The 21976-nt window shown below is 38.0% G+C and overlaps 1 protein-coding gene across 1 annotated transcript in view; it reads right to left on the bottom strand.

Annotated features, from left to right (window-relative positions):
• DAPK1 (death associated protein kinase 1) overlaps positions 1 to 21976 on the bottom strand; it is a 643597-nt gene that overhangs the window by 54463 nt on the left and 567158 nt on the right. The window contains exon 3 of the mRNA XM_042447762.1: positions 1414 to 1635. Within this exon, the coding sequence (XP_042303696.1) occupies positions 1414 to 1635 (222 nt within the window). The remainder of the gene's footprint in view (positions 1 to 1413; positions 1636 to 21976) is intronic.

Genomic DNA, 21976 nt, shown 5'->3' with positions numbered 1-21976 from the left:
CAAATAATATCAAGGAACACATAACAATTAAATAACACTTTAAAATAAGGAAATATTTGATTCCATTAAATGTAAAACATCAAATAAAGAAAATCCACAAAGTTACTGAAATTTAAGAGGTCAATGTATGTTTGCCAAAGGTTTAGAATATTCCACTATACTTGCTTTGATCCGCAGGAAAACATTATTATTCAAAAAGCAAGGCTTCACCAAAATGAAGCAAAGGCAACAGCACCCACAATACTTCCACCCAGTTTCTGGCCTTTCTTCCCATCTTTCATATAGTTCACCTGAACTGTCAATTTCAGAAGTCGTATACTCACACTACCCCTCCCACTTTAGAAAGAATATTCATAGGACTGATCACAGGTATTATATATAAATATATTACACAGGAATGAAATGTATATGTATGTGTTACAACTCTATTCTATTCAGGGATAGCATAGCACAGGTAAGAAAACTGTTGAGCTGATATAGCAAAAGCTACTATCAGAACTGAAGTACTGAGAGCAGTCATGAGTAACCTGAGGCCCATGGATCTCATGATATTCTTTTAGATGGCTACTGACTTGTTATCGTTTTGAGAATTATAGCTGTACATTTCAGCAGACCTAAGATTTCTGGGAGGTGGGAGGATGAAGAGGAGGCTGGTGAAGTTTCCAATTACTCAGTTCTCCAGAAGCTGCTAGTTCATGCCTTTGAGATTTATACCTAAAAGAGTACTTTGCTTCCTTAACAAATCAAGGTCAACTCTACAGCCCCACAAGCAAGCAAAAATTAATGAAAGCAAGAACGATAGGGTTGCCAAATTTACATAAACAAGATGGGGATTTTCATTTCATCACCTGTTTGGATTCTCTAGCTTCCTTACTGTTTGTCAAAGATCAATATTCTAGCAAAGTACGATACAGATTAGACCAGTGTTTAGGCACCCTTCCATCTTCCTTCTGCCTGTGGACCATAATTCCCATAACTACAGTCAGCAATGTGGTGTTTTGCAATAATTGCCTCAATAATACTGCTCTGAGATTCATTCATCTCCTGTCCCTGTCCAGCAGTTTCTCTCAAGAAGTTGGGGATTTTCACTGCAGTATGCAGTGGGCCCTTGTTATACACTGGGGTTTGGTTCCAAGATCCCCCGTGGATAACAAAATCCGTGGATGCTCAAGTCCCATTAAATATAATGACATAGCAAAATGGTGTCCCTTATAAAAATGGAAAATTAAGGTTTGATACTTGAAATTTATACTTTTTCGGAACATTTCCAAACCGTGGATGCTTGAATCCGTGTATAAGAAGGGCCAATTGTATACCAGTTCTTCTGTCACTGACAGTAAGCCACATTTCCCAAATGATATATTTTTCTCATTTTCATAGCCTCTATCCCAAAGTAATTTCAAAACTACTTACAGTTCCAGAATAAGAATTACATCCATTTTACTTTCATAAACATCATGCAGCGTAATCACATTGGGGTGCTGAATTTCTTTTAATATGTTCACTTCTCGTTCAATATCTTCTCGACTCACTCCTCGACGACTGGATTTTGTTCTTCGTTTCTTGATGAATTTTGCAGCATATTGTGAACCAGTGCTCTTCTCACGACATTTCCTTACTACTGCAAACTGCCCACTGAAAAACACAAAAATTCCTTTTAAAAGTGACACAACACAAATCTTCTTTTCAATTGATACAACTGACCAGAAGAATTGTTAGCTACAACAAGAGCTGAAATGTTCTTATCCTAAATAGGATCATTAGTGTACCTAACTCAGTAGGGAAAGTGCTAGGGACTAACCTAGAGACCTATGAATTATTTTAACAGTGGTATCGGAAAAAGTATAGCTTCAGAAACTGAGATAGGAAAACATAAAGATGAAATATTCCAAAAAGAAACCAGTTAGTTTTAAATGGTGCAAGACATAATGAACACATGGTGCAAGATATAAAGAACACATTTGGCACACAATCATTTAATATGTCCACCTGCTATTTAACTATTTCCTCTCAGAAACAAAACTGGCAATCATAGGGGTTGTTTGCATGGGCCAAAAGGCCCGTGTTTTCCCTGGCCTTGCATAGTCCAGTTTAGATGATGCAGGCCAAAACCCTAGCTCAGGTTTGGGTCCCATCCTGCAAGACTAGACACAGATCTGGTGGATTTGGCCCAACCCTAGGGTAAACTACCCTGGGGTAGTTTCGCCCCTGGTTTGCCAAGGAGTAAATAAATGTATAAATTGTTTCCCTCCTCATCCCTCATTGCCTTTCCTATTCTTCTTGGAATAGCCTATGATTTCCTGGGCTGAATACAAAAACTGTATATGCAGGCAGAAAGCTCTGTCCTCCACCCCCCAAAAAGAGAACAGCAAGGCAAAACTGTGAAACATGGCAATAAAATTTCAATACTCCATTTCAACCATCAAGTCTCCTCCTTTGAGATCTCTTCTGACCCAGACTAGTGAAGCCCTGAAGCCCCTTTATTTTTGTCCAGCTCAGTGATCTTCCTAGGAAGATCCTGTGCCGCTCATGTCTGGAGACAGATTTAGACGTAACAGTCAAGCTTTCCAAGATACACTAGTATTCACAGAAACATGGGTTACAAAACCATACATATAATTAAGGAGATGTTTTTAATTACTGGACAATTAAATCACCTTTTAATTTGATAAAAAGTCCCCCCCCCATAGATATGTTCTTAAATGAGGGAAGAAATCATGAAAGCCATTTTGCTAAATATTAACCAGTACATTAATGGCAGGTTAACTGTGTTCTTATTTCACATCTATGCCTTGCCATGACTATCTCTATTGCAAACTCAGGAGCAGTACAAGGATATAAATTAGAAAACTACATCCCTCTCCCCCAACAAGTGATTTATCTCAGAACTGGAATTTTTTTCTTTAAAAATGTCTAGCATTCTACAATCAAAATGAGCTAGTATATATAATTTCCCCAATGGGGTAAGACCAACTTAAGACTGTGAGAAACCCAATGATAACATTTTGCAAGAACAAGTACCTTTTTAATAACAGTAATTTGTTTTGTGATCCTGTAATTCTCTTTGAACCAGTGGATAATTGCTACTCTAAATCTACTTTGTACAAAGCTCTTGGCATCAATCTATGAAAGCATTTTATGTTTAATGATTTTTACAACCATCTTTCTGGCCAGTTATCTTGTTACTTGACAGCTAAATATCAGTATTTGTATTCAGCCCAGGAAATCATAGGCTACTCCAAGATGGATAGGAAAAGCTATGAGGGATGGGGGGGGGGGGGGATTCATACATTTATTTACAATTGCCCTGCACCTTCATATTATTTAGTGTCTCACTGCATCCTCCACTCACAAACAATACACACACAAAAGCACCTCTAATTAGCATGAATGGGGCAACAATAACTCCAGTGACAGGCTGAGTTCTTTTTCTTTAGAGAAAAAACAACCAGTGCCATAGTGTCACTTGTTACAAGTAGGTTCTGATACCAAAGTATTACAGTGCATCCCCAGACACCAAACCTGTGGTTGAAGAGAAAGTGGACAAGAAATCATGCTTTAATAAAACCAAGAACACGTATTGGGGGGATTTAAATCACTTTTATTGAAAAAATAAAATAAAAATAATTAAAAATTAGATTTATGTTTAATAATTTACTTTATAATCTTGTTGATCTCACAGTTAATCTATAATTTGAATCAATGCTTCTGACAGATACACAGGACTATAGGAGACTATGTAAACAAAAAGTTAATTTTGTTATTTTTTAAATATGATTATTTAGCATTTGATGAAATAAATATGGACATTTCATTTTCGCACCATGAAAACAACGTGATCTAATCTGTCCATTAAACAGGAGGCCTTATGTAAGTATCACTTATGGAGATTTCCTGTCTGTTTGGTATTTTATCTTTGTGAAGGTATGATTAGGTCAAGAAAGAATGAAGCAGAAATGAATAATACTGGAAAAGAGAACTGAATTTAGTTCTTCTTGACTGTGTATTCCTTCATGGCAGAGGGTTGGACTGGGTAGCCCTTGTGGTCTCTTCCAACTCTATGGGTCTGTGGTTCTTCCCCAAAAGTGTTTGTTGCTCTAAGGATTGTGGCTTAACAGCTATTACATAGTTTTAAATTGTTTAATATATTTCGAAATATATTTTAAAATATGTAGTTCTAAATAGCTTTCTTGTCTATAACTTGCCCTACGATCATGTGACAGAGGGCAGCATACCCAGTGGTGGTGCATGCATGCTGCTGAGCTGCCAAGTCCCATTGTCTTTAATGGGGGTGCGGCTGTGTGCACACAACGCCACTAGGTACAATGTGGGTTGTCCCTAATGCTGGCATGACTATGTGCCTGCGCTGCCATTGGGGACAACTTGAGCATCCACAGATTTTGGTATCCACGGGGAATCTGGAACAGATCCCTCCCTCTGGATACCAAGGGCCAACTGTGCCCTCCTTCTTGAACTACTGTCTCCAAATATCTTTTCTTTTTGGTTAACATGTGCAAATTACCTTGCTTAAGGGGCAGAGTCACAAAAACATGTACTAAAAGTGCCTTATTTCTCTTTGCTTAACTTTCTAAAATTCTTCCTATACTCCTTTTAAAAAACTTGCATACTCCTAAGGCATCTGATTTGTATGCTGTGGGGTATATTTCAGAGGAAGGAAGTGGAAAAATATCTTTGAGTACAGGTTGAGTCTTCCTTATTCAGAATTCCAAAATCCAAAACATACCAATCTCCCAAATTGTCCACACAGGTGGCTGACATAGTGACACCTTTGCTTTCTGATGATTCAATGTACACAAACTTTGTTTCATGCACAAAATTACTGAAAATATTGTATATAAATTTATCTCCTCACTGTACACTAATGAGGACCCTTATTCTCTGCTCAGAAAGCAACGTCTCCCTTCACTCACTGTCTCTTACCTTTTGTTCATCATGTATAAAATAATGTAAGTACAGCATTAACACTAACTTCTGCTTCCTGTTCTAACTGGCTAATGAACAAATTCCATCACAAACAAGTGAGTTTCCACATCCAGAATAGAACTCTTCTATGTGGTTTCCTCGTTTCAAACAGAATTTCACCTCTGCTTTGTCTCTGCCCCTTGCTGCTACTTTTTAAAACTTTGTTCTTAGTCTTTTCTTGGCTGAAATTCTGACAGGTTCTGTGTAAACCTGCTTTGGGCCTCATTCCTACTACAAAAAAAATCGCAGCAGGTTTCAAGGTAAATAACCCTAGTTCCCATTTGAAATCGATCCTGGTCAAATCCAAAAATACTGAGGTTTCCTGACACCACTTCCAAAGTGGTGTTTTTGGGGATGAATCATTTTATTGTAAAATAAATTGATTCATCCCAGTGGAAACCACTCTCCTCTTTTTTGCGGAGGCCTGGAGGCAGGCTAGGAATATGGAGACATGCACTAACGTGCGTGCGTGCATCCTCCATCCTCCAGGCCTGCTGTCTCTCTCCTTCCGCACCCAGCCTCCTTCTAATGCAGGCCTACTGGAGCGGAGAAGGAGGCTGGGCAGTAGGGAACAGCAGGAGGAGGACGGGAGGAAAGGGCCGCCGCTACCGGGCCCAACCACCAGCACACAGGGAGGCAGGGAGGCCGGGGGAGGAAGCGATCCAACGGTGGCAGTGGAGAGAGAGACCCATGGGGCCCCTCTGGGGCTTCTGCCACACTTGGATCAATCTTAAGGTAGGAAAGGGGAGAAGGAGAAGGAAAGGGGTGGCTGCTTGTCTTCCCCAATGGGAACGGCAAGCATGCCAACCCCCCTCCTGATTCCAAACAGGCCCCCTTTCCATAACGGGGACAAGGGGCCTTTTGGAATTGAGGTTGTCCCCATGGCAGACCCTGACATGAATGTGGGTTATTCCCCCAGTGGGACTGGGTCCTTAGATCACCTCTTTTTCTTTTCTTATTTCTCCCTCTGCTTTTTGAAAATCTCTGCATTTGCTGTCAGCCCTCCAACCCACTCCAAAATGATGTTTCCTTTCCCATTCAGATCATGACTAGACCACAAGTCACATCTAAGAAACTCCTTCTCACTTCTGTTAATCATGCAGATATTTTGCTATATGGTATTTGGGTTGGCATTTCCCTTCCTTGTTATGGGTTATCTATACATATACACACTTCTATATATTTAACTCTTACAACTCACTTTTTTTAACCTGCATGTTTTCTTTTAACCTCAGTACTAATGCATTTTGGATGCATGATTCTAATTCCCCTGATATGTGTTTGGAAACCTTAGTCTGACCTTTTAAATGCATGTTTCAAATCTTCTCAATAGATTATGCCTTGTTTAAGCAACTGTGTTTTAAATCTCCAAATCTCCCTAATCCTTAAGGTGCCAAGGTTTAGAACAGAGGCTCCATGTTTTAATAGATCCATGTAAAATGTCAGGATTGCAAATCTGGAAAGTGCATATTAAGGTATACATCTCTGTTAAAAAGAGACATCTATTCAGACTTCTTGATTTCCCCTCAAACATGGTCTTGCAGGGAAACAATTTTGGGGTTACCGCAAAGGCATGAGGGGATTTTTGGCTGGGAATTCACACCAAACTCAGACCTACTGTTATCCTGCCATATTAACAGTTGATTATACTGCAAGGTGGATATGAACTACTCCATTTTAGCACAGCTTTCTAGCTAACAAAAGAGATATAAAACTGAACCACACTGTAGGGCTGTTACAGGTGTTCTTCATTTAATAAAGTACATGTGTTCCTGGGCATTACTACTTTAACAGAATATTTGGTGCCAGACAGAAATAACGAGGAAAGAAGAACTATAGGTTCTTGCACCACACATGCAAAAATGCAATTCAATGGGGCTCAGCAAACTTTTTACCAAAGACTAACTTTTTTAAAAAAAAGTTTATTAATTTCATAACAGTTAAAAACAACATTCAACAATAATTCATGACATTTGTAATAGAATGACATTGACTTCCTTATCTCTTCTAGTTCATCATAAAGCATCTATTTATATTGTTCTCTCACTAAATTCATATTTAATTGACACCATATATGTGTATATTTCACAAAATTAAAAATAATAATTAAAATATTAATAAAATATTTTTAAAATAACAATATCCACACATGTCATAAAATGAAGTAATTAGGTTAGGTAAGCCTCTTGTAAGGATCCACTTTTCTTATACTTGCCATTCTGTTGGCCAACTGTCTAGATCTGTGCTTGTTTTTTTTGTTTTTTTGTTTGTTTGTTTAAATGCTGTGGGAAGTTGATGAGACAGATTTAGTTAATCCTTTTTTTTCTGTTTTGCTGTTTATGCATGCTGTTCACCTTGCTTGCTTCATATAGGCACACACAGCTACAGGAGAACTGGCTGGGTTAGATTCCCATTCTTTGCCAGCTCAAGATTTTATTGCATTGTTTACTGCAGACATGCTGCTGCAATCTGACACTGAGAGTCTATGTTTCTCCAGCAATCCTCCACCAACATCCCACTATCGATGCTGCTAAAACAACAACAACAACAACTTTGAGCTAGACAGGTGATGAGAAGGAAAAGAGATATGGATGAGTATAAAGACTTTGTAATAAGTCTCCTTTGTCAGAGGCTCTGAGCCCAAACAGCTCTGGCAGCACAGCGTTTCCATCCTGCATGCCACTGGAGTGTGATGAAGCCACCATGAGCTGGCAAAGTGGCTTTTCCCCTTATCTGCTCCTTTTTTGACCAGGTTCAAGGTGGACTGGTGCCACTGCGTGTTGTTGCTGTGGCCCCAAGCTGTCTTCGGAAGGGGCGGCTTCAAGCTGCCCCTTTCTGCTTATCTGTTTCCCCTGTGCTTGACTGAGGTATGCCTATGTATACTCGTCTCTCTGCCCAAACTGCAACACTGGATCAAAGGCGATAGATAATAGTTCAGCATTCTTGTACATCTACAGTATTTAATTGAACTCTGTTGCAAGGCTGTAATAAGATGTACGAATTAAGCTAGAAAGAACAGGTATTCAGTCTGCTTCTCCTTTTGTCCCAACACTTCAACCTTTCATTTTGAAGGCTGTCCCAACAATGTACAATTCCATTTATATTCATAAAATTCATCTCTCCATTGATTTCTACAGACAGCTTTTACTTTTGTACTTGAAGGTATTTAAAAATTGATCTTCAGCATGAACAACAACAACAAAATCTTTCCAGACAATAGATAGTATACATTGCAGTTTCTATATACAGTATTACAAGCCTCTTTCTCTGTTGCTCTTTTCCAATCACTCCTATCTTTCAAGTAGGAATAAAATTAATTTTCTGTTAGACACCATCGTTCATCAAGACTAGCCAAAGTTTATCACACCAATAAGCATTCTTAAATCCAGAGATTGAAAAGGTTGTTTTTGCCTGGCCTGGATAGCACATTACAGTATTTATTTTGGATGTATACCTCTGGAAAATTGTGTATAGCTTTTACAAGAAAAAAAAATGGAGGAAAGCACATATGTGTAGATGTATCAGTCTTTCTTAAATCAGTTATAGCTATGGAAGAAAACCTTTTATTCTACACTGGACACATAGAAAGCTAGATCTAAGAAAGCATCTGTTGATGCAATTGGCAGAAGATAACTTTCTCTGTCACTTCTCCTCCTGGAGGCCTCCCAAGCACCATTCCCTAGTGGTTAGACATCCTAATATAGGAGGTAAGCTGTTGCATGGGATTAAAGGGGAACACCAAGAGCTGTGGAAGAAGCTTTTTTCTGATTTTCAGCAATTCCTCCTTTTACTCTCAACTGTCCCTGAACCATTAAAATGGTCTTTACTTTTCAAAGCAGATACAGAGAAATGGAAAAAAACTAAACATCACATTAATAGGAAGAATAGAGGCAGTAAAGATGATGGTGCTATCCAAGATGAACTTTTTATTTCAATGTATCCCCATCATTCATAGTACTAAACTCTTTACTGAGTAGAACAAAGATGTAAGGAAGTTTATATGGAATGATAGGAAACCAAGAGTTAAGTGAGAAACAATGGCAAAGGAAAAGAGTGAAGGGGGAAGGAGCGTGCCAGATTTTGAGCTTTATCATCAAGCCAACACACTTAATTGGATGATGGAATGGATTTTTTGCGAAAAACACAAATTACTCTATTTGGAGAGATTTAATAATCATTTTGGGTGGCATGGGTACTTATGGTACAATAAAGCATCTGTCCATCAAGAATTTAGTCATCATGTGATTAGGAAAGCCCTGTTATATGAATGAAAAAAGCTTAAAAAACATATACATTGGCAAGTAAACAATTAAAACATAATACAGTGGACCCTTGTTATACGCTGGAGTTTGGTTCCAAGATCCCCTGTGGATAACAACATCCGTGGATGCTCAAGTCCCATTAAATATAATGACATAGCAAAATGATGTCCCTTATAAAAATGGAAAATCAAGGCTTGATATTTTAAATGTATATGATTAAGACATGGAAAAAGAACTGTCAGTATATGAAGAAAAAGGGAGATACAAATTTAAAATGGGAATAAGAATAAGGATATAACATAATTTTTATGAAGAGAAGATATTATATTTTTGCAGGAACTTTGGAAGTTATGTGTGTTAATATTCTGTATATATTTATTATGAGATCTAACTGATGTAAAAAAAATTCTATTTAAAAAAACCTTTAAAATGGTCTTTACTTTTGATAAGAAAAAACGGAAACAGAGTGGGGTACAATTAGAAGAGGCAGCTACAATTAGATAAGAGAAAGAACAAAAATCCTCATTTATCACTTTACTGGTAGACTGTATCATCACATACTTGTTAGCGTACCTAGGCATACACAAGACTTTTTCCTGTCACCCCATTAAAAAATACTGACATAAAGTACATTCATATAAAAATGCAACCTGATATAAACTAAATCCCCAAACAAGGAGGATGTGCGTAAGATCATGATTTTAGAAACATGGTTCAGATGCCATGCTGTCATCAACAGCAAAAACAAGCAATGAAACCAAGCATTTCCAAGCTCTGCCCTTTTCTTCTAGCACATTTACCTGTCTTACAAGATTTATGCTTCGTCGGTGTCCTATTATATTCAAACCAGAAAAGTCTAGTCTGATTTAGAAACCTACAATCCCAATTTGTTGGCGGAACATGCTCTCCCTCACCAATGTTCTGGCATTTTCTGGACAACTGGAAGAAAGATGAAGAACTCTTCCAGGAGATTATCAAACAGAGAAAAAGGACAAGAGAGAAACGGGATGATCCCATCCTTATTGTGCAATTCATGAAGGTCATCACTTGGTGTCCCATGGCATGCGTTCATCCCATCTTTCTCCCATCAATGAAGTGGAATGGTCTTATAACTTTTTATTCATGTCAGTTTCCGTGAATAAAAACTTACGGAACCATTCCACTTCACTGACAAGAGAAAAACGGGATGCGCGTGACATTGCAAGACATTGTGTGATAATTTTCACGCAATATGGATGAGAGCATCCTGTTTTTCTCCCATCCTTTTTCTCTGATAATTTCCAGAGTCTTTAACTGATTATTTAGACAAACCAAACAAAGAACAAAGAATTTACCATAAGGTTTGGAAACATGACATGTTTTCCCACTCACCCTATGCAAATACATCATTCTAATTTAGGAGTTGGTGTGTTGTGTTGTGTGTTGTGATGTGGTGCAGTGTAGGTTAGGTTACAAATCAGGAAGTGCCTGTATTGTCTTGTCTGTGCCACGAACTCACTGGGTGGCCTTGAATAAACCAGTTTCTCGAAGGCTCACCTTTAAATTTACAGTTAAGAATACTGACTGATTTTACGCAGATGTGAGGATTACAAGTAAATATTCATACAAAGCAGTTTATTATCATAGGAAATGCATTGAACATTTAGTTGACAGACACATCTTTTCACAGATAAAAGTTTCTGAAGAAAGAAAATAGACAGCCACTTAATGGCAGAAGCAATGTGACTCCATACAATCCAGCCTCACAAAGGGTCTGTTAAGGATAGTAGGGAAGAATACAAAAGGAGAAAAGGATGTGGATTAGGGAGCAGTACTATCCCTGATTTGGATTTAGATTAAAATGAGTTACATTTTGTTTTGTATTTGGGAGATAAGGAACATGGAATTCATGTAGCGAGAGATGGGGGTAGGAGAAAGAGAGAGGATGACTTTTCTATTAAACAGATTTTGGGACACTCAGAGAAAGGGGAGGCTCACAGAAGCTTTTTCTCTCTCAAGCTGCTTTCCTCCACTCCAATGGCATTCCACATTTTTAGCTAGCTCTCTCCTGATCTCATCCCATGCTTCCCTGATTCTTCTGGTGTTACCTTCTCTGGCCTCTCCCTCTCTCCTAATAGCTTTTCTGTCCCCTTTTCTCACTGCTAGCTTCCCTAACTGCCTCCCAGTGCCTTTATACCTCTTTGTACAATTGCATGTAAATAATAATAATAATAATAATAATAATTTATATTCTGCTTAATCACTTGGAATCCCAGCGGATTACAACAATAAAACGAGATACAGTTAAAATTTTTTTAAAAATGCTATCCCCCCAGTATAAAAACATAGTAATACTAAAAAGAGATTAACCAGAATGACATTAAAACAATAGTATAAAATAACAGTTAAACTCAATAGAAGATTTGTAAAAAATTATTAGAAGGGCCAGGTAGGATGGAAAAGGGGATGGAGAAAAGGGGGGGGGGGGGGCAGGAAAATAGAGGTGGACCTAGTCTGGAAAGGCCTGCTGGAAGAGATCCATCTTAATAGCCTTCTTAAAGGTTTCCAAGGTGGTAATCTGACGGATCTCGTCCAGCAGGTCATTCCAGAGTCTAGGAGCAACTGCTGAAAAGGAGCGCTGGGTCTTTGCCAAAAGTCTAGTCCTCTTTGATTGAAGCAGATTCTTCCCAGCAGAACTAAGAGTACAGGGATTATTATTATTATTATTATTATTATTATTATTATTATTATTTCTTTATCCTCCATAAACCCATGTTGGTATCCTCAACCCTTGCTGTGCCTTCTCCAGATCTCTAACCCTAACACAACCCCAAAATTTACCAGATTATAAAGATTCTTTCTGTAGTAGTTTGGCATGGTGTAAAGCAGTGGACCTTCCTAATGCTGCAACCCAGTTGCTCATGTTGTGGTGACCCCCAACCATAAAATTATTTTCGTTGCTACTATCAGAAATATATGTTTTCTCATGGTCTTAGGCGACCCCTGTGGAAGTGTCATTTGACCCTCAAAGGGGTCGTGACCCACATGTTGAGAACCATTGGTGTAAAGCAAAGTCTCAGCTTGCAGCCACTTCCCATCCTCACTTGTGAGAATATATTTGGCTTAAAGTGGAGCTTTCCTTTTTTTAACATATGAAAATCAGGAGGAAACTGGCATATCATCAAGTATGCATGTATGCATGTGTGTACAGAAGGAAATGGCATCCTTAGTTGTCATGTTCCCAGCCCCAGATGTACATTTTTTAAAAGGAGGAAATGTGTACAGGTCTGCATAAATACGCATTTAACCATGCAAGCAGCAACATTACATCTGTGTTGGACAATGGTTTGCTGTTATATCTGAATCATACAAACCACTGTATGTGATCACAAGGAATGATTGGCAAAGGAATTGGACTGCGAGAATAGATTGTTGTACTATGCTGACAAGAAGGAACCTAGAAAACTAAGTGTTGAAGAAATTGGGGGGCAGGGAAGAAACAAGCTGTTTTAAATCATGGTTTGCACTGCAGACTGTGAAGCTCAAACCATGATGGCATGGTTCTCAATCATGTTTTTTAACCACTTGATATGGTGTGGTACTTGAACTGAGCCAAAGGGCCATCAGTCTGCTATGGTTATAAAATAATGGTATGTGAACTTACACACCTTCAGTAAGAACAGTAAATTTTAGCTTGTGTTCTAAATACTGGAGGAATGTGTGTGCACAACAAAACATACAAGCTTGATAACTGTTGGATAATTAGAGTGTAGTGAAATGTAGAAAAGATATTAAGGGATGTGGTACAACTTCATAATTAATTTATTGGAATTTTAACACATTCTGATCACCAAGGCTATGAATTACAACACACTTAATATGAAAAAAAATGAAACATTACCCTGAAAACAAACTTACCCCATGTTAAATAATTCAAAACACAAAAAATATTGACGGAGCCATATTGTATTTGCATATGTATAACAAACTGCTACTGCATGATTGTACTGAATTGTAATCATTCTGAGTGATACACTGGCAAATTCATTTTCTGTCACAAAGTAGTCAAGCACATTTCTTTGACAGACTGTGCATGAATTTAAACATAACAAACTAGTCCTGCAGCTTTATTATTTGGAATACTGTGTCAGCAAATAGCACCTGATGATAATAGCAAAAAACAATTCCAATTTGAAGGTTTTAGTTCCCAGGGTTTTTGAGGGTTGGTGGTGGTGATGTTAATTTCTGACAAAGATGTCCTTAAACAAACTGTACATTAAAGTAAATATATAAATCTGTAATTCACAAAACTGGATAGCTGACCATACACTTTTTCACCCTCATTATGCCTACAAGAAAGAGGCTTGCTATCTCAATAAATAAGTTCACCTAGTACAGAGATCATTTGGAGACCCTGCTATGTTTTTATTAAATACTTTATTGATTTAATGCAGCTCAAACCAAGCAGCTCTTGCTTTCTGAGTTGTAGTTTTGTATTACTGTTGTTGCTTTTTTATACTGATGCTTTTATTGGAGGCCACCTTAACCATAAGGCCAAGTAGTAGAACTAAAACAAACAAATCCCTAACTAGATAAATAAACGAACACACTCATTTGTTTACTTTTACTTACATGCCTTCCTAAAGAGACACTAGCTCTGACAAACCAAACATTAAAAAAGCAACTGCAGCCAACTCCTGCTGTTTGAAAGTTTCAGAGGGAGGGAGAGCATATGAGAGAGAGAGAGAGAGAGAGAGAGAGAGTCAAGCAAGATCAGGTTTCACAGGCTGACAAAAGAAACAATGAACCTTAGCAACATGAATCCACCACAAGTATACTCAGTTCTGAGGACTGACTGTCCCAGAAGAGGTGTGATCATCTGATACAGAAAAACAACATTTGATTTTCAGTGTATGGCATTAAAAAAACAATGAAGTTACTTTAAGTTACTTTATAAAGGCAAAAGAAAATCTTAGAGAGTCAGTTGGGATAGTGGTTTGAGTACAGTACTGGGCTACAGCTCTGGAGATCAGAGTTTGATTCCCTGCTTGGCCATGAAAACTTGCTGGGTGACCTTTGGAGAGTTACACACTCTCACCCCAGAAAACCTCGTGATACGTTTGATTTAGGATTACTATAAATCAGAAATGACTTGAAAGGAGACAACAGGAACAACAAAAAGAGGAATCTTATTTAACAAGTGCCACACTATACATGACTTTGTGTAGTCCTGCCATTAGCTGCAAGGTTCTTTATTCCTACTGACTGTCAGAATGGGGCCCTCTATCCAAACTGAGACCGCAATACAGTGGTGGTCAAGGAGCTTTTAACTCTTTGCCTTCCATGTGATTGCAATCTGAAACAGCCATTCCTCCATTCCTGAAATGTACATTGCAAAAAACATTCAATGGAAAGGAACTGGGCCTTTTGTGTAATATATATTTCAGGCATTAGAGATCTGATCTGGATTAAGTTCATAGAAGGTGAATGCAGAGGATTATAGCTGCCTACTCTCATATTACAGTTCTGATCCAGATTGGGGCTGTCTGCAGATAATCAGTGTGGAAGACACCTGAACTCAGCAGCAGAACTACAGTTAACAAAATGCCTGGAAACAGAGATTATCAGAAAAGGTGGTCCTTGTGGTTTCACAAATCACTTAGATTACTCCAAGCACAACATTTAACACAATAGTTTCCACTTCACTGGATTGCATGCCAGTTGATGGTTAGCCTGTGCCAATGTTGCTTTGTTTCCAGAGCTTTACTTTTATTTCAAAGCCCTTTGTTTGATAAAATATCAGTCATAATCTCATTGGCATAATCATTTTAATACCACACACACACTGTATATAAAATTTTAAAATTATAGTTTTTTGTGGGTTTTTCAGGCTATGTGGCCATGTTCTAGAAGAGTTTATTCCTGATCTTTTACCAGCATCTGTAGCTGGTAACTTCAGAGAATACATTCTTTGAAGATGCCAGCCACAGATGCAGGCAAAATGTAAGGAATAAATTCTTCTAGAACATGGCCACACAGCCTGAAAAACCCACAAGAAACTATTATAATATTATTGTTAACCACATGGGAACTTCTTAGTTGTCCGATTTCTATGTATGGTTCTAAAAGCTAGACAGTTAAGAAAGCCGACAGGAAGAGAATGAACTCATTTTAAATGTGGTGCTTGATGAGAGATCTGTAGATACCACAGATGGCCAAAACAGACAAATAAAGGGGCCCCAGAACAGATCTACAAGCCTAGATGACTAAACCGAGACTGCTGTACTTTGGACATGTCATGGGAAAACAAGCCTCATTATATGAAAAAAAATGCTTTGTAAGGTTGAAGGCAGTAGGAAATGGGGAAGATGGTGCAGTGCGTCCATGTTATACGCTGGTGTGCCTTATGTGAACTCCAGCATATGCTAGAGGTCCGTGCTGGGAAAAGCCTCGGTGCGCCCACAAGCAGTAATGGTGCATGCCCCCACCTGCACGAGCCCCATTATCTTCAATTCCCCTTATGCGGGAGGGTCCAGAACAGATCCCCCGTGTAAGGGAAGAGCCCACTGTATTACATCTGAATAGACTCAATAAAGGAAGCCACGATCCTGGATCTACAAGACCTGAGCAGGATGGTAGATGGCAGGGGGACCTGAAGGTCTCTCATTCATGGGGTGCCATAAGTCAGAGTTAACTTAAGCGCAATTAACAACCACAAGATCTTTTATAAATACAATGACAAATGAATTAATGGATAAATTGTATGTTATAATAACTTGGAATCTAATTTTATACCTATTTTATAATGTGATTCATTATTTGCTCCTTTGTCTGTGGATTAAGAGGTCCACTGTAGAAAGGGTAAGCAAGCCAGCATAGTGTAGTGATTTGAGTGCTGGACTACCACTCTGGAGACTATGGTTCAAATCCCAGCTTGAGCCCAAAAACCCACTGGATGACCTTGAGCAAAGTCACATTCTCTCAGTTTCAGAGGATGGCTATGGCAAATCCCCTTGGAAGAAACCTGAAAAGGAAACCTAATTATAGGTTTGTGTTAGGATTGTCATAAGTCAAAAATGACTTGGAGCCACACAACAACAACAACCTACATTTCTAAGCCTCTTGTTGTAAGGCCCATCTCTGACCAAGACTCCTTTACTAATAGAGGAATTGCTACAAAACTAGAAGCACACCACTAAAATCTAGAAAGGCAAATTAGAGATGTGATGGGGGGGGGGAGCATGGAGAAACAGCAAAAATGGGAAGAACAACAAACGGAAGTGGGAGTGTACGGAGTAAAGAATACAATGGGGTACACAGAGGAAAAGATGACTCACAAATAGGGCGAGCTTTGGCTGTGGCAACAATATAAAGGAAATGGAGGAAACAAAGCAGATCAAGAGGAATATAACCTTTTATGGAATATTTTTTTTTAAAAAATGAAATTGACTGGACAATGTGAACATGTTAACTTGTCTGAATTTGTTTCTGTTTATTTTACAGATATCAACCCCTCCTTTCTTTTTCAGTGGCAAGTGCAGCTCCACACATTAGAAATCAAATACAAACCACCTTACTTTTTAGCAAGAAAAAGGGCACAATTTTACTGGTTACAGTTGAATAGACTTGGCCCCAGGCATCAGTTGACCTGCCTGCTCACCAATGAAAACCAACTGCCCAGCCCAATTGCTGGTTAACACAATGACACAAATGGGAATCAATGTGTGTGGATATGGGATGAACTCACTTTCCTCCCAGCTGGGCATCCTTCCATTTCTGCCATGCAAGGTCCCCTAAGGAAACTCCCAACTGGGTCTGGTGGGACCATTGACCCCCACCCCACCAAACAGGATCCAGATCTCATGCTAAAACTTCCCAAAGTTATGACAAGATCATAGTACAGAAAGGGCAAATTAAACATGGATTACATCATGGTGGTTGATGGTGCTAAATGAGGCTGGGATTCTAAACACAAGCTTATAGATCTATCCAGGGAACAAACCTGAGTGAAGCCTATACCCAGCTTGCTCAAGTCCCATCCCCCAATTAGCTTCACCGTTTCTCACTGAACTACATCCTCACCCTTTCTTAAAGCCTATGAAAGGTGCAAAGGCTTCTGGAAAGAAGAAGGGGAAATCAGAACAGTCCAAGATGGCGACTGCCATGTTCAGCTGACCACCAAAATCTGCAAACTGCCAAGTCAGGAACACTGTATGTTCAAATGGAAGTTGTAATCTTGATGTAAGTGACTCACCATTTTACACTTATCCTCCCTTGCTTACTTAATAAAATGTATGAACACCCTTTCTGTGCCAACCTGCCTTCCAAGATTTATTCATAGAAGAAATAAAAATACAGATACTGAAACAATCTAAAACAATGAAGCAGCACCATAAAGGATATGAACTCCAATCAATAAAGACTTATAATAACTAGTAAATTGTCAAATACTTAGAAGCTTGTTTTACATGCACATTCACTTGGTTATTTTTTTCTTCTTTACTACGAAGTTTATATTTATTCTTTGATCAGTATTATCACTCCAGATGTTTTTTAAAAAAGTCTTTTAAAATACTTTTCTCTTTGTAGGTTCCCTTCTTCTTCAGTTTAACTGTAACAATACTAAGTAAAGGTAAACGTTTATCAAGTCGTGACTGACCATAGAGGGCGGTGCTCATCTCCATTACTAAGCCAAAGAGCCAGTGTTGTCAGAGACTACTCTGTGATCATGTAGCCAGCATGACTGCACAGAACGCTGTTTACCTTCCCACTGGAGTGGTAACTATTTATCTACTTGCATTTGCATGCTTTCAAAGTGCTAGGTTGGCAGAATCTGGGACTAGTGATGGGAGCTCACCCCATCATTCAGCATAACAATACTCCAACTACCCAAATAGATTTTTGTCTCACAATCCATATTTTCCATATCTATTTTGACCCTATGAAGTACAAATCTTCAGAAGACTTTCAAAGCTTGCACTCCAATCACTTCCAAGACAAATAGTTTCCTAGTTAAAAAAAAGTATTTGTGACCTCACATTGAAATGTAGTCTCAAGAAAGAAGCAGAGAGGAATATTTTGGTTCAGGAATCTGGGGTTTGGTCCAAGAGTTGATAGAAAGAAGAATACTGATCTTCTCACCTCCACTCACTTACTAAATGTGGGACAGCACATTTGCTCATTCTTTCTGCAATCTAGGCCCAACTATACTTCAGGTGTATGTAACTCTTTTAAGTCCTTGTTTTCTTCCTTCTGTTAAGGACCCTATTTATCTTGTGACAGAAATTACCTTGGAAGAATTAAGCTTTTCAGATTTGGTATCATCTCACCAGTGCAAAGATGAAATTCAGTGATAAAACAGCCCACTCGTTTTCAAGGTGCTGCTTCAAGCTGGGTAGGCAATAAGCAAGTACAGTATGTGACACTGCACAACATTATTACGGCTCACAGGGAATATATCTTAAGGTGGCAGCATAAGCTTCCAATTTCCTGGCTTTGTGGAATTTGAACAAATATAAGACAGCAACAACCTTTGTCTTGAAACAACAGGTTTTTGGATCACTCTATTTCTCTAGGTTTTGGATATTGTGACAGAGTTCTAGGATGAAAGCATACATATTACACATACAGACAAGTTATAACTGCTGAATACTGCTAGGTCCCTTTAATACTAATCTACAGGTACAATTCATTTTAAATGTAAGAATTTTTTTCTTTTCTTTTTCCCCCCAGAAACACAAAATGGAATATAACATATGACCAGAACCAAAGCAGAATCACACAGGAAAGGATAGTGATTTCATTTCCTCCTGTAATAAAACAAGGCATTTACTTTCTACAGTACAGGCAGTTCACAACATCAGCATAAATAAAGCTGGGTTCAACTGATAGAAAAGCAAGGTGGCTGAGGAAATTTTTCTATACATTATTTCTACACATGGGGTGGGTCAGTGAAAAAAGATGTACCCTAAGAAGAAAGAAGTGGACCAACATGAATACCTTTATTTTTTAAAGCTCACTACATAAAGCTCACTAGTGATTATTAGCATATAATTTTACATCATATGAACTGCCAAAATGATGAAATCTTTATTTTATGCAATATTGTGTGAAGTAAATATCATTTAAAACTTTGAGGACAGTGACTGGCTTTGTGATAAAAATGTAATTTTAAAGATTTTTTTTAAAAAATGAATCACCTAGTAGGCTATAAATACAATACAGTGGGACATGAATTTGAATAAATAAGTAATGATAAAATGTCAGTATCCCTAACTGATACAAAAATTAACATGATTTTAAAAATTACTTACTGCTGCGGGAAAGACAAACCTCCTCTGAACACATCTTGCCAAGAAAACCCTGTAACAAGTTTTCCTTAAGGTTGGCATAAGTTGGAGATGACTAGAAGACACACAACAACAATAAACCTTAGCTAAATCTAAGTCATTGGATTTTTCTCTTTAATTAACCTGTAATCCTGAATACATGAGAGTAAATCTCATTCAACACAGTTGAACTGCACAGTTGATCTATGCTATGAACTATGATCAGTCACATGATACACCATACTTTTGTGATCTTGACAACATGACTATTTTACTGCAAACCACAGCAAAGCTACTGTTGTTAAAATGCATCTGTCTTCCCCTTTTTATATCCTTTTCCAGCTTCCTAAACTGGTAAAACAACTCCAGCAGATATGTTTGTGTCTTACAGATTTACCAACCAGGGTTACTTCTAGACTGAGAGTTCCTAGAGCTTTCTGACCATATTTACCATCTACAACTTGGTAATACATAACACTTTTTGTATGGGGAGACTTAGGTCTACGAAAGTTCATACTGCCAATCTCTTTCTTTCTCACAGGTGTAATCTGAAATTAGAAGTTACTGAATGGAAATTCCCCTTCTACACAAGAATTAAAGGTGTATGAGCTTTGTCTGATTTTTTTCAGTGGACTCCAAACAAACCATATTCAGAAGCCAACAATTTAAAATAAGCAAAGGTAAAATTAAAGCTGAACTAACATAATAAACCGAAGAAGAACAGTTAAAATGACCCCAAGTAACTTTTATATGATAGAAATTGGTATACTTTTAGATTATTATACCAAACTGCTAAGAGGAATTCTCTCATCTCAACTGCAGACTGGCCTCTTCGTTGCTTTTCTGACTCATACCCTCTTTACCCAGTCACTGAATTTTGGTGGAGTGGCTATTCTAGGCAGAATAGATTTAACGCTGCTCTATAGGATGCTCATAGTTTGGGATTGTTTAAAATGATCCAACCCGGATTGGTGCTTCTGCACAACTTTATCCCATACTTGTTTTGATAGCATCTACAACTTCATGATGTTTTTTTGTTGCAATATGCTCCCCTTTAAATTCTTGGGCCTTTCACAGTTACAGGTTAAATTGACCTGAGGTCACGTGGCTGTGGAACTATAAAGTGGAGAACACTATTCAACTACACTTATGTGACTTTTGGAAGCAGTGGGGTTGAACCATAGTGTATGCAGGCATGTCACAGCAAAGGGGTGCAGCTAACAAATGATAATTTGCTTTAACTTTTGTGCCACATTAGCAGTATTTTTGTAGCTTCACAGTGCTGGGCATCTTGTCAACATCTAGTAGTAACTACTGCAATTAAATCTATTTCCACACTAGACTGTAACATAACACAACATGGAACTGTCAAAGGGATGGCAGTGACTACTTCTGCAAGGCACTATATCCACAGTGTGTAAAGGGTGCACATAGATCTCCTTTCAAATGGACTTGTGGAATGGTCAGCTTGAATCTACAGATGTTAAAGAACCGAGCCAGTGAGTATGATCCCAGTTATTCCTCCATATGTTGGATGCAGACATAGAATATATCAGTTGTTTACTTCAACTAAAAATGAAACTGGAAATAATTTCTGTTTTATTTTCCTTTTTGGGGGGCAATTTTTCACCAGTTATGGAAGCATTTGGGAGATCCTTAAGTAAGTCTCAGACAAGTGAAGATCTACCAAATTGCAGTGGTTTTTTTTTTATCTGAAAGGGTTGAATTGCAATTGTTGTCATAAAGATCAGTGTTTTTATTTGTGAACCAAATTCCTCAGTACAGTATTTGATTTTTCTTCCTAACCTAGAGACCAATTTACTCAATTTGTCTTCTTCTGATTCTTGATTAGAATCCATTTTTTCTTTATTTAATTTGAATCACGAGTGTTTTCTGAAGGTCTTTACCTCGTATAGAATTCATCAATATTTTCTAATGGGTCTTTAACTATTATAGCAACATTACCCAAAAAAGCTCTTAGTTTGTGTTCATGGATCTTTATTCTGGTTCCTTTAATCTTATCATTTGATCTGATTGTGTTAGTTAATATTTCCCAAATAATGATAAATGAAAGTGGGAGAGTGAGCATCCTTGTCGACTTCCCTTGTTTATCCTAAATTCCATTGTTTTATCTCTGTTTATCATCAATTGGGCATATTGTTGTATGTAAATCTGTTTTTATTCCCATGATAAAGTTCTCTCCCATATCCATCCTTTACATAAAGTCCCATCTTACACTATCAATAACCTTCACAGAATCCGTGAAGATCACAGTAATCTTCCTATTGTTATTCTTTTCATAATATTCCAAAATATTCAATAGCGTTCTTACATTATTCCTCATGTATCTCCCAGGCAAAAAGCCACATGTATAATCTCTGATAGGATATTTTTCAATCTATTCGCTAGGATGGATGTGTAGCT

This window comes from Sceloporus undulatus, chromosome 2 (assembly GCF_019175285.1).
Source record: "Sceloporus undulatus isolate JIND9_A2432 ecotype Alabama chromosome 2, SceUnd_v1.1, whole genome shotgun sequence".
NCBI lineage: Eukaryota > Metazoa > Chordata > Lepidosauria > Squamata > Phrynosomatidae > Sceloporus > Sceloporus undulatus.
This window is presented reverse-complemented; position numbering and strand designations above follow the sequence as displayed.